Source organism: Hyaena hyaena, unplaced genomic scaffold (genome assembly GCF_003009895.1).
Source record: "Hyaena hyaena isolate Hyena2069 unplaced genomic scaffold, ASM300989v1 scaffold_98, whole genome shotgun sequence".
Classification (NCBI taxonomy): Eukaryota; Metazoa; Chordata; class Mammalia; order Carnivora; family Hyaenidae; genus Hyaena; species Hyaena hyaena.
The window spans coordinates 2,520,695-2,533,895 of record NW_024080730.1 but is presented as its reverse complement, the minus strand read 5'-3'; the positions used below and the strand labels follow the sequence as shown (position 1 = coordinate 2,533,895).

Genomic DNA, 13,201 nt, shown 5'->3' with positions numbered 1-13,201 from the left:
CAGCACAGAGCCCGACGCGGGGCTCGAACCCACGAACCCCGAGATCATGACCTGAGCGAAAGTCGGACGCTTAACCGACTAAGCCACCCAGGCGCCCCAATGTTTGTTTTTGAGAGAGAGCACGTGCTCACCTGGGGGGAGGGGCAGAGAGAGGGAGACAGAATCCCACACAGGCTCTGAGCTGGCTGGCAGCACAGAGCCTGACGCGGGGCTCAAACTCACAAACAGGGAGATCACGACCTGAGCGTGAGCGAGACGCTCACCCGACCGGGCCACCCAGGCGCCCGTGTCAGTTGCTTTAACCAAACGTCACACAACCTCTCGGAGGGCCGGGCAGACCAGCTACTTTGGTGTCTGGCGCTGCCAGCGGGCAGATGCTTCCCACCGAGGGCCCGGCTGCACTGGACTCCTGCGCTCCAGGGGTGCGCGCAGCTGCTGGGCCGGAAGCCTCGCCTCCCACCCGTGTGCAGACAACCCCTGGCTCTCGGGCCCACCTGCTGCAAGCCAGGGGCCTCCCGCGAGTCAGAAATGGAGGCCGAGCTTTCTGCTCTGCTCCTGTGCTTCGGCTCCGGCCCTGCACACGTTCTCAACCTTCCCCCAGGCTCCGCCCCACATGCTCCAGGGGTGTCACAACTCACCTCACAGTGGTGGCGTTTTGTGCAAGGACGGCTGTCCTAATGTCGAGTCCCCAATACTTCCAGGATTGAAAGTCCTTGTTCTGAATTTCTGCCGTGAGCCTGTTGTGAGTCACTCGTGCGTACGGAAGAAAGGGGGCAAGCAGATGACGAAAAGGGCAGGGAAGGAAGCAGAGGGGGGTCGGGCCGTTCGCTGGAAGTAAGATGAAGCCTGAGTAACAAGAATATACAACCTACTAGATTGTCAGAGATCGTATTTTTATAACACTTGAACTTGGCAAAAGTAAGAAGACGTGAGCTCTCCTGTGGGAGCTAACGCAAACCTTTTAGGAGGGAAACGGCATACTCACTGACCTGATCAGTGGGGAAACTGTGTTCGTACTTATAGCAGATACTAGAAAAAACAATGGTTTAGATAGCATAAAAGTTTATTTCTCTGCCTCATTAAAACAAACAAGAAAGGTACTGAAGTGTGAAAGACCACGTGGCAGCTCCTTGGTGTCGTCATGAAGCCAGGCTCGCGCTCTCCGTTCCACTATTCTCACAAAGTACCTCTGAGGTGCCTCCTACTCCAAAAGAGCTGGCAGAGCTCCAGCCATCACACCCATATTCCAGACCACAGAAAGGAGAATTGGAGAGAGGGGAGAGGTCAGAAGACACTCCCGCGGTCAGTCCCTCCGCAAGGGCCATCCCCAGAAGTCCCCCACAACCAAGTTTCACCTCCAAACCAGTCACGTGGCCACACTGGGCAAGTGATGGGAAATACGGTCTTTTAACTGGGCTGCAACTCTGAAGACAAGGGAAGTCGCAAACTAGGAAGTGGGGGAAGGCGACCAGCAGTCTCTCCGGCACTCAGTCGTCACCCCAGGCGCTCGTGCACAGGGGCGCCGGGGCCAAGAGGCACCGCCCGTCACAGCAAAATAAACATCCACCCGAGGGGCTCAACAACTTGCCACGCTCCTCAGTGAGATTCTAGGCAGAGGGTACAAAAGGATGTCCTAAAAATGGACAAAACATATCGTTTAAAAAGCAAGTCGCAGGGGCGCCTGGGAGGCTGTCGGTAAGCATCCGACTCGGTTTCGACTCAGGTCATGATCTTGTGATTCCAGGGGTCAAGCCCCACGTGGGGTGCGCTCTCTGCCCCTCCCCCGCTCATGCGGTCTCTGTGTCTCCCAAAATAAACAAACTGAAAAAATGAAAATAAAGAGCAAGGTGCCAGGGCACCTGGGTGGCTTAGTTGGTTAAGCGTCCAACTTTCGCTTAGGTCATGATCTCATGGTTCGTGGGTTCGAGCCCCGCGTCGGGCTCTGTGCTGACTGCCAGCTCAGAGCCTGGAGCCTGTTTCAGAGTCTGTGTCTCCCTCTCTCTCTGACCCTCCCCTGCTCACGCTGTCTCTCTCTCTCTCCTAGAAATAAATAAAAAAACATTAAAAAAATAAATAAAGAGCAAGGTGCCTAAGGCAAAGCGCAGTGTGAGCCTCTGTGTATGTAAAAAACTTACTTGTCCTACACATCTGCTTGTGTGCAGAGATTTTCCCTTTAAATCCCCACACAGCACTGACAGATCACCTCCAGGGCGTCAGGGAGAGGACGGGGTGGGGACGAGGCTTCGTTTTCCACGATGGACCCTGCGGCCCTGTCTGCGTGGTTCCTGACATGACCCCAAAGCTGTGACACAATGAAACGTGGACTCAACACCAGCAACAGGAAGACCAGCGAGAGAAAGGCCGCCATCTGCACGCAGCCTCGAGGGCCGTCCGGCTCCCCTTCCCTCCACCCGGGTCTATAGGAACCCGCCTCCTCCGGCAACAAGACTCAGAAGCAACTTCAGAACAGATTTGGGGGGGGGAGGGGCAGAGCTAGAAAGATGTACTTACAAAATAGTCTGGATTAAAAACGTAAGGTGTGTCTGTTAACCAGCGAACGAAACAGGTCTTGGGGAGTCGGTCTGCAGACCGAACCACCCCCGGGACTCACAAACGCCCCCCCCCCAGGGCTCACAAGCCCCTCCTCACCCCCCTGCAGGGCTCACAAGTGTGTGTTGCCCTTGCGGGGGGGCGGGGGGAAGGTCACTGCTCTGCAGGCAGCGGCGAGCAGCCTTCCGGAAGCAGCCTCCGCACAGCACGCGCTCCACGAACAGTTCACCCCACGCAGGTGTGAGGAGGACCCGGTGGGCGCCAGCCGCTGGAGACACGTGTGCCTCTAACACGGAGGCCGCGGTCCGGGCGGAGACGGCGCCCAGGCCCCCATTCAGGAAAGACAGCGTGGATTCCAGTTACACGGGGAGCCCAGAACGGGGAGATCCAGAGAGGAAGGGAGTGGGCGCCTGGGGGGGGGGGGCGGGGGGTGACCGCCAATGGGCATAGGGTCTCTCTCTGGACGACGGGGGGGGGGTCTAACACGTGGCTCGCAAACCTGAACACACTGAGAACCACCCAACTGCGTGCCTGAAGTGGGGACTCATGGGATCTGTGACTTGTGTCTCAATAAAGTGGTTTTAAAAATCATACAAGGGCCCCTGACTGGTTCCGTCGGCAGGACGTGGGCCTCTTGATCTCGAGTTTGAGCCCAACTACTGGATGTAGAGATTACTTAAAAATAAAATCTTTTTTAAAAAATCATACGACAGGCTAGAAGTGCTGTCTGCTATGATTAAGAAGGCAAAGGGGTGGGGGCTGGTTTGGGGGAGACCCACAGCCTTAAGTAGACTGTGAGGGAGCACTGGCTGGGGGTGAGGGAGGGAGCCTGTGGGCACCGGCCACTGGCGGAAGGAAGGGTCCCAAGTGCAAAGGCCCTGAGGCAGCGACCTGCTGCCTCAACAGAAGGGAGGACGGGATGGGCCATCCGCCTCGGGACCCTTGGTGACCACCGCAGCCTGACTCCCAGGAACTGTGAGTCAAACAGGAACTGCTCCGGGGCTCACAGTCCCCAGGAAGGACGTGAATTCATGCTGGAAACATCTGCAGAGTGGGGGAGGTCGGGGCCCGGGCTGGGAGGTACCGGCAGGGGTCAGAGCCGACAGGACTTGCCAGCAGACGGGCCAGCGGGGAGAAGGAAGGAGCCAGGCTGACTCCAAAGCTGTAGGCGTCAGCAAGGGAGGGACAGAGCTGCCTTTGCGGGGACCAGGGTCCGCGGCAGGGGAGGCGTGGGGGCCACACCGGAGTCCACCGCACGGGGGACAAGAAGCCGGCCAGGCACCCGGACAGGGAGGCCTGGCCTGCAGGGTCATCCCCGAGAGGGGGCCTGCACGCTGGGGCACCCGGTGCTTAGTGGCCCGGAGGAGACAGTATCTCACATCAAGACCCAGAAGGGACAGGAGAACAGGGGTCCCGGGCGCAGCCGCTGAGGACGTTCCCAGGACAGGTGTGGCGGCGGGAGGCTGGGGGCGTCTCAGGCAAGAGCAGCTCCGCCCCCGGTGGCCCCTGAGGGGGTGTCCGTAGCGTGGGGCGGGCGCACCAGGAAACAGGACACAGCAGCCACTGTCCATCAGCAGACAAACGGATGGACGCGGTCCGTCTGCAGCCTGGACTGGCACCGCCCTGACGAGGAGGGACGCTCTGACACCTGCCACGACCTGACTGGGCCCGGGGGACGTGACGCTGAGGGAAACAGCCCCAGGACAGGCCCCGTGTGACCATGGGCTGTGGGCGACACCAGCTCCCGGAAAAAGGAAGACGGCGTGCATCGGGATGGCCTGTCTGCGTGGCCCGGCCCCCAGTCTTCCGCGGCAGTGACCCGAAGCCCTGTTCTATCACACAAGACGCCCACAAGGAGAGGCCTGCCCATGGCCGTGGCCTCTGGGGGGCTAGGTGCACAGACAGCACACAGCCCCCCACACCATCTGGGGGGGCCATCCACGCCTCGGGTCCCGCCAGCCTCCACGCGGCCTGTGTTCGCCGGCGGCCTCTAGGCTACCCCGTCCAGCGGTCGGCTCAGGGCAGCCCCGGGCACGAGGCCTCCGCGCCCACGGCTCCTCTGCTCAGGAATGCTGTTCCCTCGGACCCTGATTTACCACGCCCCAAAGGAAAGTGGCATCTGAGCCAAACACCCAGCTCGGGGCTTCAGAACTGGAGCTCGAAACTGATTTTGAAAAGAATGTTTTCTATTTTACTTAGACTCCTTGTCCAAAAATATCAGAGCCTAAATACGTTTCCCTCCTAAAAAATGCCTTTTAAGGAGCTTGGGTCTGAAAGGGGGAACCCTCAGTTGGTCTGGGGTAGAGAAATCACAGGTATGACCCAGCGGGGGCAGGGAGCCAGCTTAAGGGACCAAATCCCAAAAGTAAATCAGCAAGCGAGTGGATCCAAAAAACTTTATTTTGAATATTTAATTAAAAAAAAAAACCATACCTATGCCGTGTGCTACAGAAACGTGGATACAATAATTGCATATAAAACCCGACCTACTGGTGGCAAAGCAAGGACTACACAGAAATGCACCGCAGGAAGGAGACGCCAACGTCCCGAACTCCCAAGTCCCCTCCCCAGATCTGGAAAGACACTGCCCGGCCCCCCGAGGGCGACGGGCCCCCGAGCAGCGTCCGCAGGGGCACCTGGCCGGGAGCACCCCCTCTCCGCTCCACTTCTTAGCCGAGCCTGCCAACCCCCCATTCTACTGTCCTCAGACACAGTGTTTTGGCACAAACGCAGGGGCGCCTCAGCGGGAAGAACGTCTCTGGCAGTTTACGGCAGAGAAGGCGCCCGCCTTCCCGCAGCGGGGTGGCCGTCGTCTCACGCGGCACAGAGCCACGTGCGGCCAGTGGAGGCCCTCCGGTGACTGCTGGGGACACTGCTTGGCGGGTACCCAGTCGGGGGGGGGTGGGAGGGACCGGGGGGGTCCCCCAACACACAGTGCCCCCACCTGGAGACACAGCAGCCACCGGCCTCCCCTCCCCTCGGCCCTGACCCGCCCTGGGGTCTCCCTCTTCCTGGGACGGCGACTCCCACCTGACACCCACGCGACCGCATCTGTCAAGGGCCCCAAATGCTGCCGCCAGGGCAAGGACACCGTCGCGCACTCAGGAGAACCGACAGTCGCCAAAGTGGCTCCAAGTGACAGTCAATTTGGCAAAAAAAAAGATAAAAGAAAATACCTTGAATGCATAAAATCAATGACCAAAGTCCTCCTAAGGAACGTGATTACAATATATTAGCAAATTCTGGGGCATAAACCTTTTCAGAAGCATCAGCAGAAGTATTAAATATAAAAGCAGTACGTACGCGGCCCTCCCGCCCGCGGACCCACGGAAGGCGGACGCAGGGCGACGCGGGGCGCGAGGCGGGCGGGCCTACTGCCGCAGCTCCACGTAGTTGGCTGGGAAGAGCCCGTACCTGCCCTTACACAGCCCCCGCCACCAGCCGTCATCGATCATCTCTATGTTGGTGATGATGTCGTCGGGGTCAAAGGAGATCTCGTCGTCGCCCGCTGGGAAAGAGGACGCAGAGAAAGGACGGTGAGGTCCGGGGCCTCTGGGCCGGGCTCCCCGGGCTCCGGCTTCTGCCGTCCTCCCACCACAGAGGGGACTTTCTCGGGGCGCAGAGGGGAGCCCGGCCAGCAGCCCGAGGAGGCGGGCAAGGCGGCCAGCACCCGGGTACACCCAGCCGGTCGTACGCGTTATAGATGCCCAATTTCACAGAACCCGCACCGAGGACACGAGTGCGTGGGCTCATTCGTCAACCACGGGGGCAGAACGCTCCCCAGGGACAGGGAGGGGGCAGGAAGTGCTCCGTGGCCACCCTGTCATAGGAGCGTGGCCTCAGGCGGGCCGGGGTCCCCCAGGAGGAGAGGCTGTGGAGGGGCGCACGGGGCCCGCACAGCCGGGAAAACGCGGCCCATCCGCAGGCGTGCTGGTGTCTCCGTACCGACTGGCTCACTGGGGGTGGGGGTGCCTTCAGTCCGGGCAGCACCCTCGGTTTTGGGGAATTCACACCGGGGTGTCCGGGGGCACAGGCACCCCTGCGGCCATGGGCAACGGGAGGTTCGGGAAGGCGTAGAAACGCAGAGAGAGAGCGTTTCTGTTACTGTGAGACTACCCCAAGCTTTTTAAACATCGTGACAACGCGCTCAGGGTCAAACGCCCAGAGCTGAACGGCTGCGGAAATGAACGCCAAGTGGGCACATGGGTGTCTCACCAGCCTGGTAGTCGTAGAGGGCGACGGCCGTGATCCCAAGGTCATTTTCGTATTCGTCGTAGGTGTTTTCTTCTAAAAATAAACCAAGACAAGAGCTGAGGAATCACTGGAGCGCCGCGGAGCCACTCAGCCACTTTAACGTCCTGGCCGCCAGCACCTGCGGGGCGGGGAGGGCCGTGCGGGGCGCCGGGCTCGACGCAGGACGCAGGACTCTAGCTTCTGGGGAGCAAGCCCACCCTTCCCAGGGCCGACACCACCGGCGTGCCCTGACTGCTCTCAGAGACAGGATTTCAGAATTTTAAAGATCTAGTTCTTCCAGAAAAGGTCACATCACGGTAAGAGGCTGGCAAGCAGCGGGGCACCTGCCCCAATGCGCCGCGGCACAGTCGGGGAGAAGGTTAAGGTTCCGTCCTGAGACGTGATCTCTGACGGATTCAGGTGGAATCTGTCCCGACGCGCTGACAGAAACCTCATCTTTAGAGATAAGAGACCAATTTCCGTGTTCATCCCACTGAAGCTTCGAGAAAGCCTTCAGGGCTAATGGAAATCATCCCTAAAAACCTCACGACACTGCAGCTTCCTGGTGCCAGGCTGTCACGAGCTGCCACTCTGCAAAGAGAACAGCAGAGGCCCCTCCTTCACACCCATGGCCGCTGGCCCCCCGGAGGAGCAGGGCCGTCTGGAACCAGGGGGTCTGGCGCCCTCCCGGCAGGGCAGGGACACCCCACAAGCACGGGGAAGGAGAAGGTCGAGCAAGAGGGTGACGGGTGTTTTCACAAAGCGGCAGGTGCCCCTGCACCCATACCTGCTTGGTACTGGCCCGGGGCCTCCGCGGCCTCGTACGTGGCGTCCGGGGCGTAGGTCAGGCCCTGCTGGCCACCAGCCTCGCGGTAGTCGGCGGCTTCCCTGCTGTACACGGGCTCGGGCTCAGCCTTGAAGGAGACCGCGTCCTGGGGAAGGGAAGGGTCAAGGAGAGGTGCCCTGAGGCAGGTGCCGGGTCACCGACACACGACAGTGGCCAGTGGGTGTGGCAGCGCGGACGAGGCCTTGCCCCCCAGCGTTCTGCGAGTGCTTGGACGTGAAGAGGACCACGTGCCTGTCCTGCTGAACGACCCCCCGTCCCAGGCCCCGACACCCTGAAGTCCTGCAGGGACCAACCCCGCCCGGCCCGAGCGCGGCCGTGCTGACGCCTGGGGCAGGTGCGGGCCATTTCTAAAGCTTGCCGGGGCCCTGCCAGCCTTGCCGTGCCTCTGATGGCAGCTCCAGAGTGCGCGCGGGGCTGCCCGGGGCAGCCGCACCCCAGGCGGCCGGGTTCAAGCCCACACGAATCCCCCGGGGGGAGGTAAGATGACCAGCAAGTGATGAAATCACCCCCAGCCCTGGCGGAAGGAGCTTTGGTCAGTATTTCCAACCAGGGCCGCCCTGAAGGCACCCTCGGGGGCCAGAGAGAGCACAGCAGAGGCTCCAGAAAGAACCAGGGGCCACAGCTGCCGGCTGTCAGTGGCAGACTACCATCGCGGTTTGGGGGGCCTGCAACGGCCACCGCGGAGGCCACGGACAGGGGACCCCGCTCCGGCCGGGCTGGAGCCGCTCCAGGGTGACCTGCAAGGGAGCAGCAGGGCCTCCTCTGGGCGAGCCTGTCCTGGACGTGCAGGGGCCGCGCCGGAGGGCTCAGGGCCGGGTCCTGGTGTGTGGGCGCCCTGCTCCCTCTCACACCACGTGGCGCTGGCAGGGCTGCCAGTCACAGGGCCCATGTGTCCTCACGCTTGGGACAGCAGGTCACACTCGTTTTCTCAAAGGACCGACTCCTCAGTGACTCTGGCCAAGCAGGCGAAGGCGGCCTGAAGCCCCCGTGCCGCTGGGTTAGGAGCCACAAGGCCGGGCTGTGCTGCCTGCAAGTCCGGGGGGCCCGGCTGCCATGCAGGGGGTGCAGCAGCCTGGAGGGGGCCCTGGTGACAGCGTGACCCCGGATGGCTCACCCCCTCACATCTCAGCTGAGCTGCGGTACGTTCTGCTCCTCACGCCCCGGTGGCCTCTGGCCCTCCCGGTGGGAAGCAGGGCAGTGGCCGTGGGAACGGGGGGGATGGGGTGCAGGGCTCGGCCAGGAGCGGTCATGGAGCCAGGGGCAGGGCAGCGCCCGAGAGTGACTCAGAGTCCCAGGTCCTGGGTCACAAAGCACTGATGACGGGACTGAGGATTAAGGGCCAGGACGGTCTGCAGGGAGCACGATGTTCAAGAGGGGCTGAGGGGGGCGCCGGGGGCTCCGTCGGTTAAGCGTCCGACTTCGGCTCAGGTCACGATCGCAGGGTTCGTGGGTCCGAGCCCCGCATCAGGCTCTGTGCTGACAGCTTGGAGCCTGGAGCTGTTTCCGATTCTGTGTCTCCCTCTCTATGACCCCCCTCCCCCGCTCACGCTGTGTCTCTCTCTCTCAAAAATAAATATAACGTTAAAAAATTTAAAACAACAAAAAAAGAGGGCCTGAGGGAAGGAGGGCCGGGAGGGCAGCAGCAGGTGCCGGGAGACGGGCTTCTAGAAGGGAGGGAGAGCTGGCCAGCGACAGATGCGGTGGAGAGTGAGTGACAGAAGACCAGACCGGCGTACGTGGTACCAGGACACCTCACGGGGGCGGTGGGCCGGCTGAGGGGGGCCCCGCACGTGCACTGTGCCCCCCACCCCAGGCCGCCCCCCGGCTCAGGCACCAAGTGCGGTGTGTGGGGACCCCGCCCCCCCGTGCACGGTGGCTGCGGCGTGGGGAGGGCATCTCTGCAGAGACAGAGGCTCATTTGCAAACTGAACGAAAACACCAACCTCGTAGACGGGGCTTGAAGGCGGCCTCTCCTCGGCCGGCTGAGGGGTGGGAGACGCAGGCGGGCTCTGCTTTTGGGCCTCGGCCTGGGCCTGGGCCTGTGATCAAGAGACAAGGAGATCGTCACCAGGCCGCCCAACGCCAGGACTTACCAGAGAAAGGCCAGAGCCAAGCTCGCCCGACAGCAAAGCGCAAGGAGTACTAAGCACGGAGACAAGCACCTGGGACTAAGAGAATAAGGTGGAGTGAAGGTCACGCGTTATCAACAGGACGTCAGGGGCACAGCCCTCCGGCCGCCACCACGGGCAGCACGGGGTAGGCACAGCCGTGTAGCGAGCGCAGCCGCCACCCTGCATCCCGCACAGCTAATCCAGGGGCTCAGACAAGAACACCACGGCTGAGCTCACGCTGCCGTGATGGACGCTCCCGGGGCCCTAAAAACGGGGTGGACGTGCTCTGCGTGTGAGACACACACGAATCCCTGGGGCGGACGGTGGACGGAACACTAGCGCCTCGAAGGCGGGGACAGCACCGTCCCCAGATCCTGGGGGCCAGCGGGACCAAGAGTGTAAGAGGTTAACGGGAGACAATCCCAGGCTGCCGGGCCCTGATGGAACCACAGGGTCCGTCCTCCCTGGTGGGGGGGGGGGGGGCAGGCTCGTGACACACGGACCCAGAGATGTGGTCACGGAAGCAGAGGCCGTAAGTGGCCTGAGCCGGGGACGCAGGTGCCTCTAGAAGCAGGTCCCCCTCCAGAGCCTCCACGCTGTGCAAGAATAAACGTGCGTTGCCCTGAACCACAGTGCATGATCGCAGGGGGTGGCAGCCCCGGGAAGGCAGTGCTGACGGCCTGCACGGCTGAGGAAACTGAGGAACGAGATGGTACCCGGCACCCCCAGGGCTATGTGCCAGGCAGCGGCAGAAGCGGACATGGAACCCTCTGCTCCGCCAGCCGCGCCATCACGTCCACACATTGCCGGGAACCACCCACGGGTGAGGCGCCCAAGGCGGGACGGGCTGGTGTCCAGGCCACACACGCAGCCACAGGCTACCATGCACGTCTGACTCCGCGAACAAGGCTCCGCCACAGAGAATTCCTTCTCGTGACGAGCTCTCGAGACCCGACGGTCCCGCACACGTGGATTCATGCTGAAGACTTGTCCGCCGGCCAACGGGAGCTTCCCACGGCCGAGAGGACCCTGGGGTGAGGGGCGCTGGGGCGAGTCACTCACGAGGAGGAGCTGATGATGATACAGGGGCCGCAGCCTGAACAACACGGCAGAAGGCGCGGCAAGGGGACTGGAAGTGGAGGCATGAGACAGGACCGCGAAGACCCCACCCTCTCCCGCGCCCGGTCCTCTGCACCCGGGGGCGCTGCCGGGACTCGGCAGGTAGAATCTCAAGGCATAAAATGAGGAAGGCGTTAATTATTCGAGAAGAGAAGAGCAAGACGGGGTGCCTGGGGGGCTCAGCTGGTTAAGTGTCCAACTCGATTTTGGCACATTAGGATTCGAGCTCCACATCAAGCTCTACGCTGACAGCACGGAGCCTGCTTGGGATTCTTTCTCCCCTCCCCCTCCCCAACTTGTGTTCTCTCTCAAAATAAAGAATCAAACATTAAAAAAGAAAGAGGGGCGCCTGAGTGGCTCAGTCAGTTGAGCGTCTGACGTCAGCTCAGGTCATGATCTCACAGTCTGTGGGTTCAAGCCCCGCGTCGGGCTCTGTGCTAACAGCTCGGAGCCTGGAGCCTGCTTCGGATTCTGGGTCTCCCTTTCTCTCTGGCCCTCTCTGCTTGCACTCTGTCTCTCTCTCAAAAATAAACAAACATTAAAAAAAAATAAAGGAAAGAAAAGAAGACCAGAATATAGGGAAAGATGCCTTATGCTACCTAGAATCATGTGTTGCACGACAAAAAAAAATCTAACTTATAAGTTTCTTGCTTTAGAAGTTTCTAGCAATTAAAGAATGGTGAAAAGAAAAGAAAGAAAGAAAAAGAGGTAACTACACAAACATACTATTTTCCCGTGTGCAGGAAAACTTTGGGGCTGAGTTCCTGCCTCTGGTGCCCGGCAACCGCTCCCGCTCTCAGCCCCGCCCCCCCGGCTGGGGTTCTCCGGGCCTCGACCACGATCTGAGGAGGAAGCGTCCACACAGCCAAACACGGCCCCCGTGCGCGCTCTCAGACTCCGTGGCAGTGAGCCCCTCCTGCCCGTTCACAGAACACGGGGCCCTGGCGTGGCGCACGGGCTGCCTGGCTAGTCGGTGATGTGCCCCGGAAGTCAGTCCATGCAGAGAAGGCGGAGGACGGGACGCCCGCGGGCTCACTCCCCCCGCCCCCACCCGGAGGAGGGACCCGCGCGAAGGCAGGAGGCCAGGACGGGAAGCAGGGAGACGCAGACAGCAGGAGGCGGAGCGGCCGCGCGGGGGCCTGCGTCCACGTGCCGGGCCCCCCCGGGCGGCCGGCCGGCAGCGGGCAGCGAAGGCTCGCTCACGTGCAGGGGAAGCCGTGCGGCTCCCGAGAGCGCGGCCTGCCCGGGGCTCGACCGCGTCGGAAGCGTCTGGACTCACGTGCAGCTGCCTCCGGGCCGCCTCCTGCTCCCGCTGCTCCCGGGCCGCCCTCTGCGCCCGCTCCGCCTCCGCCTTCCGCCGGTCCTGCTGCGCCTTCTCCTTCGCCAGGTTCTCGAAGTTCGCTCTGATGTTGCTCGTTCTGCTGTTCGCTGCACGGGGGGGGGGGGGGGGGCGCAGCTGGCGTCAGAGCAGCGGCGGCTCCCCGGACCCAGCCTGGCGGGAGGTGCCTCATCTCCCCGGGGACGCGCGGGCAGAACCGTAAGGAGCGCCGACCTGCGGGGACTCTCGAGCCCTGAGGACACGTCTGTCCATCTTCCGAGTCGGGCGGGAGGGGCCGCAGGCGCAAGTCCTGCGGACTCGGGGAAAACCACCCGTGCGGCCGAGCCGCAAGCTGACCTGACTTTCCACAGAACATTCTCTGGCCTGAAACACCTAACAGGGCCCGAGCACGCGCGGCCTGGGCTGTGGCAGACATCTGTCTAAAATGACGGAACGGGCCGTGCGGGCTCAGGAAAACCGCACCTGGTGTCAGCGGGAACATTCAAGCTTTCGAGAAAGTCAGGACGGTGGAAAACTTGAACCCGCTGCTGTGACATTTTCCTAACTTTCCTCGGAGTGGCGGACGAGGCTGAAAACCCACTCGTGAGTGTCAGCCGGGGGTTTGGAGAATGAGAAGAAACCCCACGCTTGGAAGAGCAGCTGAACTCAGTGGCCCAGTATTTTCCAAACGTCCACCGCGAGCTACAGAACCAGGCCGCCCTGTGCGGGCGGCGAACCCCCGAGGGAAGCAGGGAACCCCCTCCCGTCTGAGCGCAGAACCATGAAAGAGCGTCCCGAGCCCCGAGGAGCTACCGCCACCTCCTCGCGTCCACCTGCGGGGAGTGCACGCCACCTTCCTAAACATAATCTGCCACGAGAGACACTGCAGAAGCGGCAAGAACGGAATCCCGGACTAACCCTGCGCGGCCGCCGCGCTCCTACATCATCCTGTTACGGTGTTCAAGTCACTTGTTCAACTGCCCTGAAGACACGGTTATTTTTTCCATAAATAGTATTATACTA

At 61.7% G+C, this 13,201-nt stretch overlaps 1 protein-coding gene across 6 annotated transcripts in view; it reads right to left on the bottom strand.

Annotated features, from left to right (window-relative positions):
* Positions 1-4,932: 4,932 nt before the first annotated feature.
* The window catches only part of CTTN (cortactin), a 31,746-nt gene continuing 23,477 nt past the window's right edge, over positions 4,933-13,201 (bottom strand). For all 6 annotated transcript variants that reach the window (XM_039235427.1, XM_039235423.1, XM_039235422.1 and 3 more), the window contains 5 exons: positions 12,140-12,288; positions 9,574-9,669; positions 7,571-7,715; positions 6,766-6,837; positions 4,933-6,058 (listed from right to left, as the gene is read on the bottom strand). In XM_039235427.1, the coding sequence (XP_039091358.1) occupies positions 5,922-6,058; positions 6,766-6,837; positions 7,571-7,715; positions 9,574-9,669; positions 12,140-12,288 (599 nt within the window). In that variant the 3' untranslated portion in view covers positions 4,933-5,921. The remainder of the gene's footprint in view (positions 6,059-6,765; positions 6,838-7,570; positions 7,716-9,573; positions 9,670-12,139; positions 12,289-13,201) is intronic.